The sequence below is a fragment of the Delphinapterus leucas genome, chromosome 5 (assembly GCF_059928025.1).
Source record: "Delphinapterus leucas isolate spDelLeu-1000000601 "Yukka" chromosome 5, BTC_Dleu_Yukka2, whole genome shotgun sequence".
NCBI lineage: Eukaryota > Metazoa > Chordata > Mammalia > Artiodactyla > Monodontidae > Delphinapterus > Delphinapterus leucas.
This window is the reverse complement of record NC_143133.1, coordinates 38,291,210-38,304,213: the sequence shown is the minus strand read 5'-3', so window position 1 is coordinate 38,304,213 and position 13,004 is coordinate 38,291,210. Positions and strand designations below refer to the sequence as shown.

The following is a 13,004-nucleotide window of genomic DNA, read 5'->3' as shown; positions in this document are numbered from 1 at the left end:
ACCCTGGCACTCCACGTCACTGCCCTCGCTATTGCCATCCCTTAGTTACGTGTAGGGGTCAACTCTGGCGACAGATGCAGAAGGGCTGTCTTTCCCCACCCACCCCCAGACTCAAACAAGCGTGGACCTCCCCGTAATGTACAAAGTAAAATATAAAGCTCCATGCTGGGGCTTCACACAGATGATACATCCCAGGAGACTAACCAAGAAAAACACACGATCCCATGCACATCCATTACCTCCAACCTGTCGACGATATTAAGATGAATGTTTCCTAGAATGTCCCATGGAATCTCTCTTGCTAAATCCCCAATACCCACTTCTGTGCCCTGTGCCCATGTGGACAGAAACAGAAACATCCTGATTGATGCTTTCCAGTCAAGTCCAAACTTTTATCAATAGCTGAATGCCAGTACCAGAAACCATGAGAGGAACTGTGGCATTTAATCCTCACAATAATTCTCTGAAGTAGGTAATAGTATTCCCATTTCACAGATGAGGAAAGAGAGCCTGGGAGAGGTGACATGTCTTGGTCACAGTCACAGAGCTGGTAACTGTTAACAGCTGGATATGCATTCCGAGTCTGACTTCAAATCGAGGGTCTTTTCTGGGTTCCAAGTTGCCGCATGTGAATTTTGTTTTCTAATCCTATGAGTCTCAAATCTACTCGTGTCAAGACTCTCCACTATGAAGCAGGCGCACATGCATTAGACACCTGAGAAGAACATCCACAGCCATAGCTACAAAGCCTCCTAGCAGCGATTCTTAGGGCTGGTCCCTGGGCCGGCAGCGTCAGCATCACCTGGGAGCTGCTTAGGGAGGCAGGATCTCAGGCCCCACCTACTGAATCAGAAACTTGGGTGTTGGAGTCCAAGCACCTGGGTTTAAACAAGCTCTCCCAGTGACTATGATGCCCATTCAAGTTTGAGAACCGCAGCATCAAGCATCATTATCAAGAGGGCAAGCTTTGGAGCTGGAGCGAGAGACCTCTGGGCCCAGCTCTCGCTCTGCCCCTTCCCATTATGTAAATGAGATGGAGGGAAGACGATATAAGACAGGGACCCAGTGTGAGACAGCGGGAGGGAGATGGGAGAGAATGTTGTCCCCACCTGGGAGAGATCCCTGCGTTGGGGACCAGGAAAATCAAAAATAAAGAAGACATAGCACCTGCCATCAAGATGCTCAGCCTCTTGTGGAGACAAACATAAAAATGCATGTATAATAGATCACAAGATACTGTGCCACATGTGGGACAGAAGCAGATGCAGGCCTGTGGGAGCCCAGGCAGGAGGCTAAGGAACGGAAAGGGGAGGGCTTTCCCAAGTCCACTTTCGAGAGCGGAGCAAAGCCAAGGTTCACACTCCAAGTGCAAGTCTCTTTCTCCTCCATTCCTGATGGAGTTATTCCTAACAGTGTCACTCACATTTCCCACATTCAGACCCTTCCCAATTCATCACCTCATGGACTATTGATTTTTCCCTGCTGTCACTAAGACCTGCAGCAATAGTTAACTCCAGAGGACAAGGTACAGGTGGCTGTCATTTCTCACATCCCAGCAGGCCACTCCTCAAGGAGACGGCCTCCCTGTTCTATTCCGTGCACAGGGAGGCCCCTGTGCCAGCCTTCCTGACCAGGCACACCTGAGGTCACAGCTCGTGCCGGGTGGCCACAGCTACTGGTCTTCTCTCGACTTCTCTGCAGCTGCCCTGGGTGTCTGCTCCCTCTGGACCCCTGTAGAAAGTGTCCTCCCAAAAGAGTTCACAAGCTTAGAGCTTTACAGAGGGTGCCAAGTGCTTTCAGAGGATGCATGCAATAGGGTGGTGTCCCGCCATCTTTCTGTGGTTGTCCACAAGGAGCTCCTATGCAGGAGATGCTCCATAAACATTGCTGAAGGGAGGGGAGTACAAAGGGGGGAAGGAGGAAGAATAGTCAGGACCCAGCGGGACGCACCAGGATGCTGTGAGATTGTACTACTCCCAGTGCCTGGCATAGACTGGATCCTGAAATAGATGATAAAAGAAACTTTTAACAGAGGGATAAGAATGGAAGAAGAGAGAGAAGACAGAACAAGCAGGGGAGAGACAGAGAGAGAGTGGAGGGGATGGTGGACCCAGGAGTTGCTCTGCCCACTGCAGCTAGAGTAGAACAGCAAGGCAACCTGCTCTGCTCCACTCACTCGTCTGTTGAATATCCATCAAACTGCCAAATAATTTTGTTTTCATCTTTCAATATTTGTCAGGAACATAGATAGCTTATACACAGGGATTATAGCTTACCAGACATGCTTTCTGTCCTCAAAAAACTTAAAATCTAGTTGAAGAAAGAAAAAACCCAAGTAAAATTTAATATAAAATTTTTATAAGAAATTAATAACTATACACTGCTTTTTAACTATACTGAGTATGCTATTAGAGCCAGCAGTGCTGCCATAGGAGCTCAGAGGAGGGAAGGCCCAAGAGCCTTGGCAGGGCAGGATGCTGAGGGGGTAGGAGTGGGGTTGGACCTCCCCCAGCCAAGAGGGTCATGGGGGGTTTGAGCTTTTTATGGTTCGGAATAATGCCAAACACTGTCAATGTTTCCCTCGGGATCGCTTCAGGGAGATGCATCCTCCCAAAGATTTTTTTTGTAAAAACAAAATAGAACACAGGAGATTCTTAGAACTAGTCAAGGACATCTTTCACAAAAAATGAATCCATAACACTCCTACACTGTTGGTGGGAATGTAAATTGGTGCAGCCACTATGGAGAACAGTATGGAGGTTCCTTAAAAAACTAAAAATAGAACTACTATACGACCCAGCCATCCCACTCCTGGGCATATACCCAGAAAAGACAAAAACTCTCATTCAGAAAGATACAGGCACCCCAATGTTCATCGCAGCACTATTTACAATAGTCAAGACATGGAAGCAACCTAAACGTCCATTGACAGATGAGTGGATAAAGATGTGGTACATGTATACATTAGAATATTGTATGTTCATAAAAAAGAATGAAATAATGCCATTTGCAGAAACTTGGGTGGACCTAGAGATACTAAGTGAAGTAAGTCAGAGAAAGACAGATATCATATGATATCACTTATATGTGGCATCTAAAAAAAATGATAAAATGAACATTTACAAAATAGAAATAGACCCACAGACATAGAAAACAAACTTATGATTACCAAAGGGGAAGGAGGTGGAGGGATAAATTGGGAATTTGGGACTAGCAGATACAGACTACTATATATAAAACAGATAAACAACAAGGACCTACTGTATAGCACAGGGAACTATATTCAATATCTTATAATAACCTAAAATGGAAAAGGATCTGAAAGAGAATATATATAACTGAATCATTTTGCTGTACACCTGAATCATTATAAATCAACTATACTACAATTTAAAAAAGAACATTTCCATCACCCCCCCAAAAAGAGAATGAACCCACTTTTCACTTATTAAATATGAGTCTTGATCTGATTCCACCTTGGTGTGAATTTCATCTGCTTCAAAGGAATATGGAGTTGGGAGATGTTCTCCAACGTTGAATCTATAGGGAAAGTGAAGAACCTATTCCCAGGGGGATTTGTGTGGGAGGTGTGCACACCCGTGTATCAGGTTCCTAATGTGCTGGGCACGCTCCAGGCCTTGCTGGGGGAGGGTGAGTCTGTGTATAGACCCAGACAGAGACTGCGGTGTGGCTCAAGGCTGTCTTGCTCGAGGGATGCCCTCTTACCTGCGCTTCCCTGCACCTGTGCACCTTGCCTTCATCCACTCATCCATCCTCTCCCTCATGCTCATTCAACAGCACGTTTTTGTGTACAAGCCATGTTCCAGGCACTGCCTTACGTACCTGGTCTCCCTTTTAGGAGTTGGGGGCCTGGTGTAGAAGGTTTGAGAAAAGGCGTTGTGCTCTGTTCTGGTGATACAAGTGTGAGTTCCACCAGGCAGGTGCTAGTTGATCAGAAGAGAGCTTTGGTGGCCACGTGGGGAGGAAGAAAAACACCCAGTGTTGAGGCCTGTCACTACCTCTTACTAAGACTGTGACATCCCAGTCCTTCCCTTTCCACTCCATCATATGCACTCCTGAATCACCTTCCTAACATGTGGCTCTGAGCATCCTTTATCCTCTGCCTTGCAAAGCTCCATGACACCTCGAGATTGACACAGTCCTTCCAGCTTATCCTTCAGGTTCCCTACTCTCCAAGCTCCCTGTGCATTTCCACACCTTAGCTCCCATGGCTCCCTGATGCAAACCCTACACTTCCCTCAGAGAGGTGGAGAGAAGAGGGTGAGCCCTGCCGTCAGACAGGCTGGATGGGAAGCATGGCACCAGTGACTCCCCCATGAGATTGACCTGGGCCTCTGTCAATCCATCTGCAAAATGAAAAGGCCAGTTTGTGGTCCCATCCAGTATAAACATCCCATCATAGCCCTAACACTGAGATAAAGATACTGTCCAACAAGAATTGCTAGGAAGTTTGGGTGAAATGATTTCTGTAAAGTGCACAATTCCCAACATGGAGTAGATAATGTTCAAAGAGCAGGAAGATGTGAATGAATTTAGAAACTTTACCTCCATTTTCATTTCTTTCTGGTTTATATTGAAAATGAGCTTACTGACTCTTAAAAAGATCAATCATCTTCCCCCAAATGAGAGAATTTTATTCTAGTCTTTTCCTTTCAGGGGCAGAGCTTAAAGTGAGGTATGGAGCTGAGCCAGTTAATCTTGGAGGTTTGAGAGAGGGGGATGAAATCACCCGACCATTCCCCAAGGGTTTTGCTGCCGCATTCTGGACCAGTGGCAGGTGCCTGGGGAGACCCAGAGGGGCCCACGCACACCAGGCTTAAGGATGTGATGAGGAATTAGTCTCCATGCCAGGAGCCTGACCCTGGAGACAGGACCAAGTTCCATCTCTATGGGACTGGAATAACACACCATCCAAACTCTGTTCCCATAGATAAGAGAACATGGGTGCACTCTGCCCATTCCATCAGATCAAGTTCTCCCAGGCAGCGAGGGTGGGGGGAGTTTAATTTAGTACCCTTTAAAAATTATTAAACCTTTTAAATTATTAAGAAGTATTAAAAATTCAAAATAATTTAGAAATTGAACATCTTCATTTAAAATGAGCCTTAACTATTGAAAACCACAAACCTCTGGAGGCCAGCTTTGTTCAGTTCATCCTCCACGCCCACCACGTAGACGGCTGCCTGTCCAAGCAGAAATAGAGAGGGAGACCTGCTTCACTCAGGCCCAGATGCAGAAAGGAGCAAGCGGGTGGGAAGGGCAGAAGGATGGCTGCCAAGCTACACACCATCCAGCTGCAGCTCGTTCACATGTGGCCGTGTGATGGATGCTGTTGACTAGAGGAAGCCGGGGAGCATCTTTGTAACTCCCTGGCAAGAGGCAGCTTGCTGACACATGGGCCTTGCTTGAGCACTGAGAGAACACATCAAATCTCCAGCAAGTTTGCAAGCAGCATCTTTCATTAACCGCCCTGGGCTGTCAGGCTGCAAAGAGTGTTAACACAGGAGCCTTTTCAGAGTGCTTGTCAGCTGCCGGTGCCGAGATATTGTCTGCACTCCAGCCAGACAGAGCCGTGGAGTCCGGCACGCCTCCCCAGACCCCTCCTTCCAGCCTCCCTCTCCGCTTTCAGGCTCAGCTGAAATAACAACATCGTTCCCTGCTCTGCCACTGCTTCCTCTGCTAATCCATTTGGCTTGCACTGACACACAGAGGGCCCTGGGGTGCACCGTCCCAGAGGATACGACATATGAATGAGCACCATCGCTCTGGGGCCCCGCCAAGAGGAGTCAGCAGATAAACCGCTTCCAGACAGCCTTAAAATTAGGAGGAAGCTTCCAGATGCAGGGAACTCAGTGGGCTGAGTTGTTGCATCGGCTAGTAATTAATAAGGCCAATCCCGGTGCTCAGTTGCTTGCTGTGCCACTTTAGACACGTCACTTCTCTCTTCTAAGCTTTAGCTGCATCTGCAAAGTGGGGAAATCCCACCAGCCAGAGCTGAGCCTTGCTTGTGCCTGAACAGGCATTTTTCCCTTCAGATCCACCCTTTTTAGCTGTCCAAAGACCACAGTCCCACCTCCAAGAATCTGAAACTTGGAACCACGAATTGGACATTATCTCCAACACGCTTTCAACGTCAGTGATCTTTGATTCTAAAAATCGGGTGGGGGAAAAATAAATAAAATAAAAATAAAAGTCAGCTGAGGCCAAGGTCGGAAGGAGGATGAAATCCTAATTTAAAACCTGAAGTGTGTACATGTCAGTCCCAAACTCCCAATCTATCCCTCGCCCCCACTCTTCTCCCCGGTAACCATAAGTTCATCCTCTAAGTCTGTGAGTCTATTGATTTGTTGTAAATAAGCTCATTTGCAACATATTTTTTTAGATTCCACATATAAGCAGTATGTACATGTACATACTGCTGTATTTAAAATAGATTAGTTCTAACAAGGAACTACTGTATAGCACAGGGAACTCTGCTCAATATTATGTAACAATCTAGATGGAAAAAGAATTTGAGAAGGAATAGATATCTGTATATATATAGCTGAATCACTTTGCTGTACACATGAAACTAATCTAACATTGTTAATCAACTATACTCCAATATAAAATAAAAAGTTAAGGAAAAAAACAAACAAACAAAAAAATGATCTCAGGTCATCCAATGGAAAAGTACAGGCATTGTGATAGGGCTGACATGCTGAAGGAAACGACAATGACTTTGAAATAACATAGACTAAGGTCAAGTGGTGGAAGCAGATTTAAAACTCAATTCATGTCTAGTCTTCAACATGATTCTGATATACGTCAATGGATTGAAAAATAAATCCTGGATGTATTGATGTGTCATGATAAAATGTGACAAAACAAAAACAAACAAACAAACAAACTAAAGCCCTGAAGCTCCTCCTAGGATCCCGGGAAGAGGGTGCCTTGTATTCAAAGTCCCTGGGCTCAGGATTGCATCCTGCCTGCTCTGAGGTGCTGCTTTCTGTCCGTGGCCTGGCCTGCCCTGCCTGCATCAAGCTCCCTGTACACAGTCGCGGAAACATATCATTTCCATGTCACACGTCAGGAGCTGCAAGTCTGGGGAGTCTTTTGAGGCTTTAATCAAAGACTAAGATGTCAGGGAAGGGGCTGCGTGTGGAAAGTGTCAAAAGAGATCTCTCAGGACCCAGATAAATGATCTGCTCCTTCCTGACTGATTTACTGTTAATTTCTGCAGCATCTCAGGCAACTTGAAAGAGTGCCAAGAGCTAACCACAAAGCATCCCAGACGGCAGCTGCAAAATCCCTCCAAATCATGACTCTCCACAGCCTGCAGGCAAGGGCCCCAGGAAGCAACAAGGATCTGAGGGTCCAACAGGCTGCTGGCAATTCTCTTGCTTCCCGTGGGACTGGGCAAGTCATGGAGCCCTCTGAGTCCTCTGTTTCCTCGTCTATAAACTTGCGACAGGGAGAGCTACCCAACAGAATCACTTTGAGTATTAACGTGGTGAGCAGAGAGCAACAGTCTGAGCTGGAAGTGGGACGCGGTGGGCTGTGATCTCCTGGTGACTATTATCTCCTAGTTTAACTGTTCTGTGCCCAGTGTCACAGCCACCAATGAGGCCTCATAAATATTTACACCTGGCGTGTGTTGTGATGCTCAATTAATTGCTCCTGTGACGCACTTTGAGAGCCTCAGAGGATAGGTGCCATGCAAAGGGATTATTAAAGGCACAAACAAGTAAGCTCACAGAAGTCGCATCCTTCTGAGTTTTCCATTGCCCCAGGGCTTTTCAGATCATTGCCCCAAATCTAGGGGAAATGTGCTTTCAGAATCACACTGTCCAAGGCGGGATGTGGCAGCCAGGAGAAGACCTCGTTGGTCTTTCCAGATAACTTACCACCGAAGAAATGCAGACGGCCCAAAACCATTTGAAATAAATAATAGTTAATCTAACTAGGCATCAGGGAAGTGAAACAGATAAAATAAGGAAGCAAGTAGGAAAAGTTGTTTTAAATGATCGTGGATTTAATGGTGGTAAGATATGTTGAGATGGTCACTTCACACTCTGTAGATAAGAATATAAATTCATTCAACCCATCCAGAAGGCACCTGAGTGATATGAAACAAGGGGCCTAGGAGACCCACATTATCATTATCAGACACCTTCATCGCAGTTGCACTTGATGGAGTCTCTCCATGGAAACACTCAGAGATCAGATTAAAAAGGATATCATGTTGCAGCAAGGGTACACACTGCAACATGATTTACAATTGTAAAAATGAGCAGGAACCTAATTTCCCTCTCCAAAAATCACACAGCTGATAAATACCATGTTTTCGAGTAACAAAGATCTACAATGCATTTTTAACATCAGGAGCCTATACATTCTTTTATATTATTTTTAGACATCTGTATATTGAAATGCATGAAGACATCTTCATACACGCATGCACATATGTGTCTGAGACTCGCCAAAATATCACCTGTGGTGTTGACTGTTATTTTCTTCTCCATGCATTTTTCTATTTTCTATGTTCTCTGTAATGAGATGTTCCTTTTGGTCTAGAACAGCACAAACATAAAGGAAGTGTCGCATAAGTTGATTTGTGATCTGCGTTTGATGACTACCCACTCCTCTGGGGAGGATGGTGAATCGCTTGCAGCTGACACTTACCTTGGTTCTCTTTTCTGCCCTAGGTCATGGCCTCGAATCCATCGTGTCACAGGTGAGTCAGGGCCCCCCAGACACCTAAGCAGTGGGAATGTTAGCAGGAGTCTGTTACTCTTCTTTCCATTCTTTTGTTTTTCTTTGTATAAAACTATTGGCCGGTTCAAGGTGACACTGGTGACTTAGGGTCTTTCCCTCTGGTGGCTCCCAGGCTGGAAGTGTGTGACATCCACAGCTTTGGAGGCTGGCAGACGGCGCGGGAATCCTGGCTCTCCATTTCTTAGCTGTGCAGCCTTGGATGAAGCACAGATCCCTGTGGGCTTGAGTTCCTTCAACTGCAAAATGGGTATACGTCTGCCTGAATGCCAGTATTGTGGCTACTCATTAGTGTTTGTTCAACTAAACTGTACATAATGGGCTCCCCCCAAAATATGTGTTGAGTGAGTGAATGGGTCAGAAAACACATTTTATGCTTCTCCTGCATCTCTTTTCAGAGCCCAGTTCCTGTTACTAGACACAGAGTAAGACGCCATTAAAGTTTGAATAAAGTATATACTTACTTTATAAATTAAAGTAAAATAAAGTATACTCATCTTGGAGTATTATTATATCAAGGAAAGTCCCATAGGACTAACTAGAAAAGTGGTGGCTAGAAATAATGACTGGAATGAGACATAAAAAAAGAGAAATAGGGAGCTCCCTGACAGTCCAGTGGTTAAGACACTGCGCTTTCACTGCCACGGGCCTGGGTTCGATCCCTGGTGAGGGAATTAGGATCCCACAAGCTGTGTGGCACATAATAAAAGAGAGATAAATAAAAGAGAGAGAGAAATACAGGAAGTGTGCAAAGAAGCAATAGATGCATTGGGAGTGATGTCATCTGCAAATCAATTCACAGGATTCATTATAGCACATGTTGGAGAATATAAGCAGCACCCAGCCACCCAGCGTGGCTTGCACAGCAGGGAGGAGAAGGAGGAAAAAGCAAAATCAATGCTGCAAGTAGGAATATAAATAAGAAACAAATGAGCACCCAGCTCTAATCCCTCTTGCAGAATGTGTTTTTCTTCTGAAGCTTCTCAGGTCCTAAGAAAGGTTACATTCTCTCAAGGTAGATGTTTCCAAACTGTACTGAGTCCTTGGTGTCAAAAGTAGCCCCCGTCCAACTACTTGTCACCTCTCAGCCCTTCCTACCATCCACTTAAAGTCTTGGGGGGACTGTAGAGAATTCTAAAGGGGATGGTGCTTGGAAATGAGGTTGCTAACCTGAGTCGGTGACTGGTGAATTGTAAATGTGACCTGTACCCCTCCCCCTTTGGGCTCGTTCTCCACCTGCCTTAAGGTAGAAAAAAAACTGACAGGTGGGATTCCATTTCATTAACAACATTCTAGAGACACAAGCAGGGAAAAGAAAACAAATCAAAACCCCCCAAAAGTCAACTGAGATAAAGCTGCCCAGACCTGCCCATAGGCACTCAGATCTGTACCCTGACAAAAATACTTAGCAAACCACACCACCCCAGCCTATGCAAGCTTAGGCACCAATGCCAGTGTCTACTACACTATAATAAAACTGATATAATTAAAGATGCACATGATGATTTACATAAGAGACTGCTCATCGTGGTGCTATTTATAACATTCCCAGATACTTTAAAGTTGTTTGCAATTTTTTACCATGGGATTTGTTGAAAATGTGGTAGGGCATCTATATGAAAGAATACTACATAGCCATTAAAAATGATGATGTTGAAGCATATTCAATGATGGGTATGTTATAGCATGCTATTATATGAAAGGGCAGGCAAGAAAACAGTGTGCATACATTTTGATCATATATACATAGATTATATCATGTGTGTATGTGTTGTTAGTGATTTTCTGTAATCAAATATTTATAGTGGTTATCTTGGTATGGGGACGTTATAGTGATTTTTATTCTCCTCTTTTTTGCTTACCTGTATCTTATAATTTTTCTACAGCAGCATTTTTTTGTATACTAAAAACAATCTATCAAAAAAAAATTCTCTAGGCCTGGAGAAGACAAACACATATTCAAACTTGGACAATCTGTCTGTCAATACCAACATCTTCTATGAAGTTGATATATAGAGAACAGGGTCATGTTTTTCCATAAAATAAACTCGGGAGATTTTCTCCTTCCACTTAATAAAAAATGAAATCGAGAGGATAGCCCTATTTAGAAAGTGAGGCTTTCTGTCTTAAGTTACCACACACAATAAAAACTGATAAAGATGTATATTGGTTGACTCAGACAGACAAGAAATTTCATTTTGTCCAGCAACACTTGTTTTGTTTTTTCCTAAGGAAATCAATCTTTTTTTTTTTTAATTTATTTATTTTATTTATTTATTTTTGGCTGTGTTGTGTCTTTGTTGCAGCACACCAGCTTTCTCTAGTTGCGGCGAGCGGGGACTACTCTTCGTTGCGGTGCACGGGCTTCTCATTGCTGTGGCTTCTCTTGCTGTGGAGCACAGGCTCTAGGCATGCAGCTTCAGTAGTTGTGGCGCATGGGCTCAGTAATTGTGGCTCGCGGGCTCTAGAGTGCAGGCTCAGTAGTTGTGGCACACGGGCTTCATTGCTCTGCAGCATGTGGGATCTTCCCGGGCCAGGGCTGGAACCCATGTCCCCTGCATTGGTGGATTCTCAACCACTGTGCCAACAGGGAAGCCCAGGAAATCAATCTTAAACGTTGGTTTTTCCCACTTCTAAAAGAAAAATTAACACAAATTTTAGGACTAGAGGGAGGAAAAGCGGGTATGGAATATGTGAGCATCCAGTGCCTCCTTCTGGCAATTTCTAGATAATTCAGTACCTGCGTTAATTTATCAGAGGCTAGTTCTCTCCAAGATGTTGAGGAAATTGGTGAACAGAAACAAATTGAAACGTTAATAGTTGAATTGCAGGGAAAAGGTGTCCACCCAGTTCTTATAAGCACAAGCCAGTACTCAAATCATCTAAGGTTGATATGCCCAAGGACTTACAATGTCTTCACAATTCATCATGTATCAGAATGACAGCAGTGAAAAATGCATATCATCAAGCCCACGCCAGGGTTTATGCTTTGGTAGAGCTATAGTGAGGCCAGAGAATCCTTACCTTTAACACGATAATTCTAATTCAGGTAGTTCTAGGACAGTCTTTTGAGAATCATTGGCTGAAGCAAAAACATATACAGATAGGTGGATGAAAACTATCAAAGCTGTCTCCACCAAGAGGCAGCTGCCTTAACTATCACCGTTCGTTCATCCATCCATCCATTCATTCAACCAATTGTGGTAGTTTCTTAATGTGACAGACACTCTAACCAGCTTTGGCCACAAGCTTTTCAAAAAGGAAATAAAAATGAAAATTTCTGGGGACTCAGCTAGTATGAGATTCTAAAACTGTGCTCTACAGATGAGGAAACTAAGAACTAGAAAAGGGAAGTGAATTTCCAAGAGCCACCTAGTGAGAACATTAAGCCTGTTCTCATAACTCCCAGTACATGTTTCCCATGTGACTGTGAGTTTAGACTATTTGTGACTTGGAATCCACAGTTTCTAATCTTCAGATCAAGAGACTGTGGTTCAGTGAATAAAACCAAAATTCCCAGAAGTGCTAGATGACTGAGCTGATAGATACATAGGTAGACAGATAGGTAGACAGACAGATAGATGACAGATGACAAAGTCAATATATAATAGATATATAACATACATACATTATATGTGTGTATATATATTCTATATCTCTATTTCTGTCTCTTTCTTTCCCTTCCTACTTCCCTCTTTTCTTCCCTTTTCCTTCTCTGCTCCCCTTGACTATACAAGTCATAGTCAAGGCTTATTGGACATCACAATCCTTTACTCAGAGACAGTGAAAATAACTCTAGGCAAATTCCTTCCTGCCTTTCCCTATAACCATGGATCGATGCCAAGCTGAAGATGTTCTAAAGTTTGGGAACTGCCAGGGTAAAGAGTGTAAACTATCCTACTCCACCATAGTGAGAGGAAGATCGGGCCAAGGCCCTCCATCCCCAAACATTTTCAAGTTTTTAAAAGATAAAAATGGAGAAAGGCAGCATCTTGTAGAGGAAAGAACCAAGGGCTGTAAGTGTGGAGCTCAGAGTTTGTACGCTGGTTCTCTCATGACACCAGCGAGCCCTAGGATCTGTGAATGAGAGAAAATGAAAAGAAACTAACATACATGGAGTCTCTACTTTGTGCCAGACCATTTATAAACTTATCTAATTTAGTTGTAAGGTACAGATTTTATTATCCTTGCTGTATAGATCAGCTAAATGAAGCCCAAGTGAAGTT

The 13,004-nt window shown here is 44.0% G+C and overlaps 1 protein-coding gene across 8 annotated transcripts in view; it reads left to right on the top strand.

Annotated features, from left to right (window-relative positions):
- Positions 1–13,004, top strand: part of CLNK (cytokine dependent hematopoietic cell linker) — a 187,577-nt gene that overhangs the window by 83,866 nt on the left and 90,707 nt on the right. For 4 of the 8 annotated variants that reach the window (XM_089911668.1, XM_089911669.1, XM_089911670.1 and 1 more), the window contains 2 exons: positions 8,712–8,740; positions 8,894–9,028. In XM_089911668.1, coding sequence (XP_089767794.1) covers positions 8,712–8,740; positions 8,894–9,028 — 164 coding nt within the window. The remainder of the gene's footprint in view (positions 1–8,711; positions 8,741–8,893; positions 9,029–13,004) is intronic. The other 4 variants (XM_089911671.1, XM_022567008.3, XM_022567007.3 and 1 more) reach the window with 1 other exon arrangement.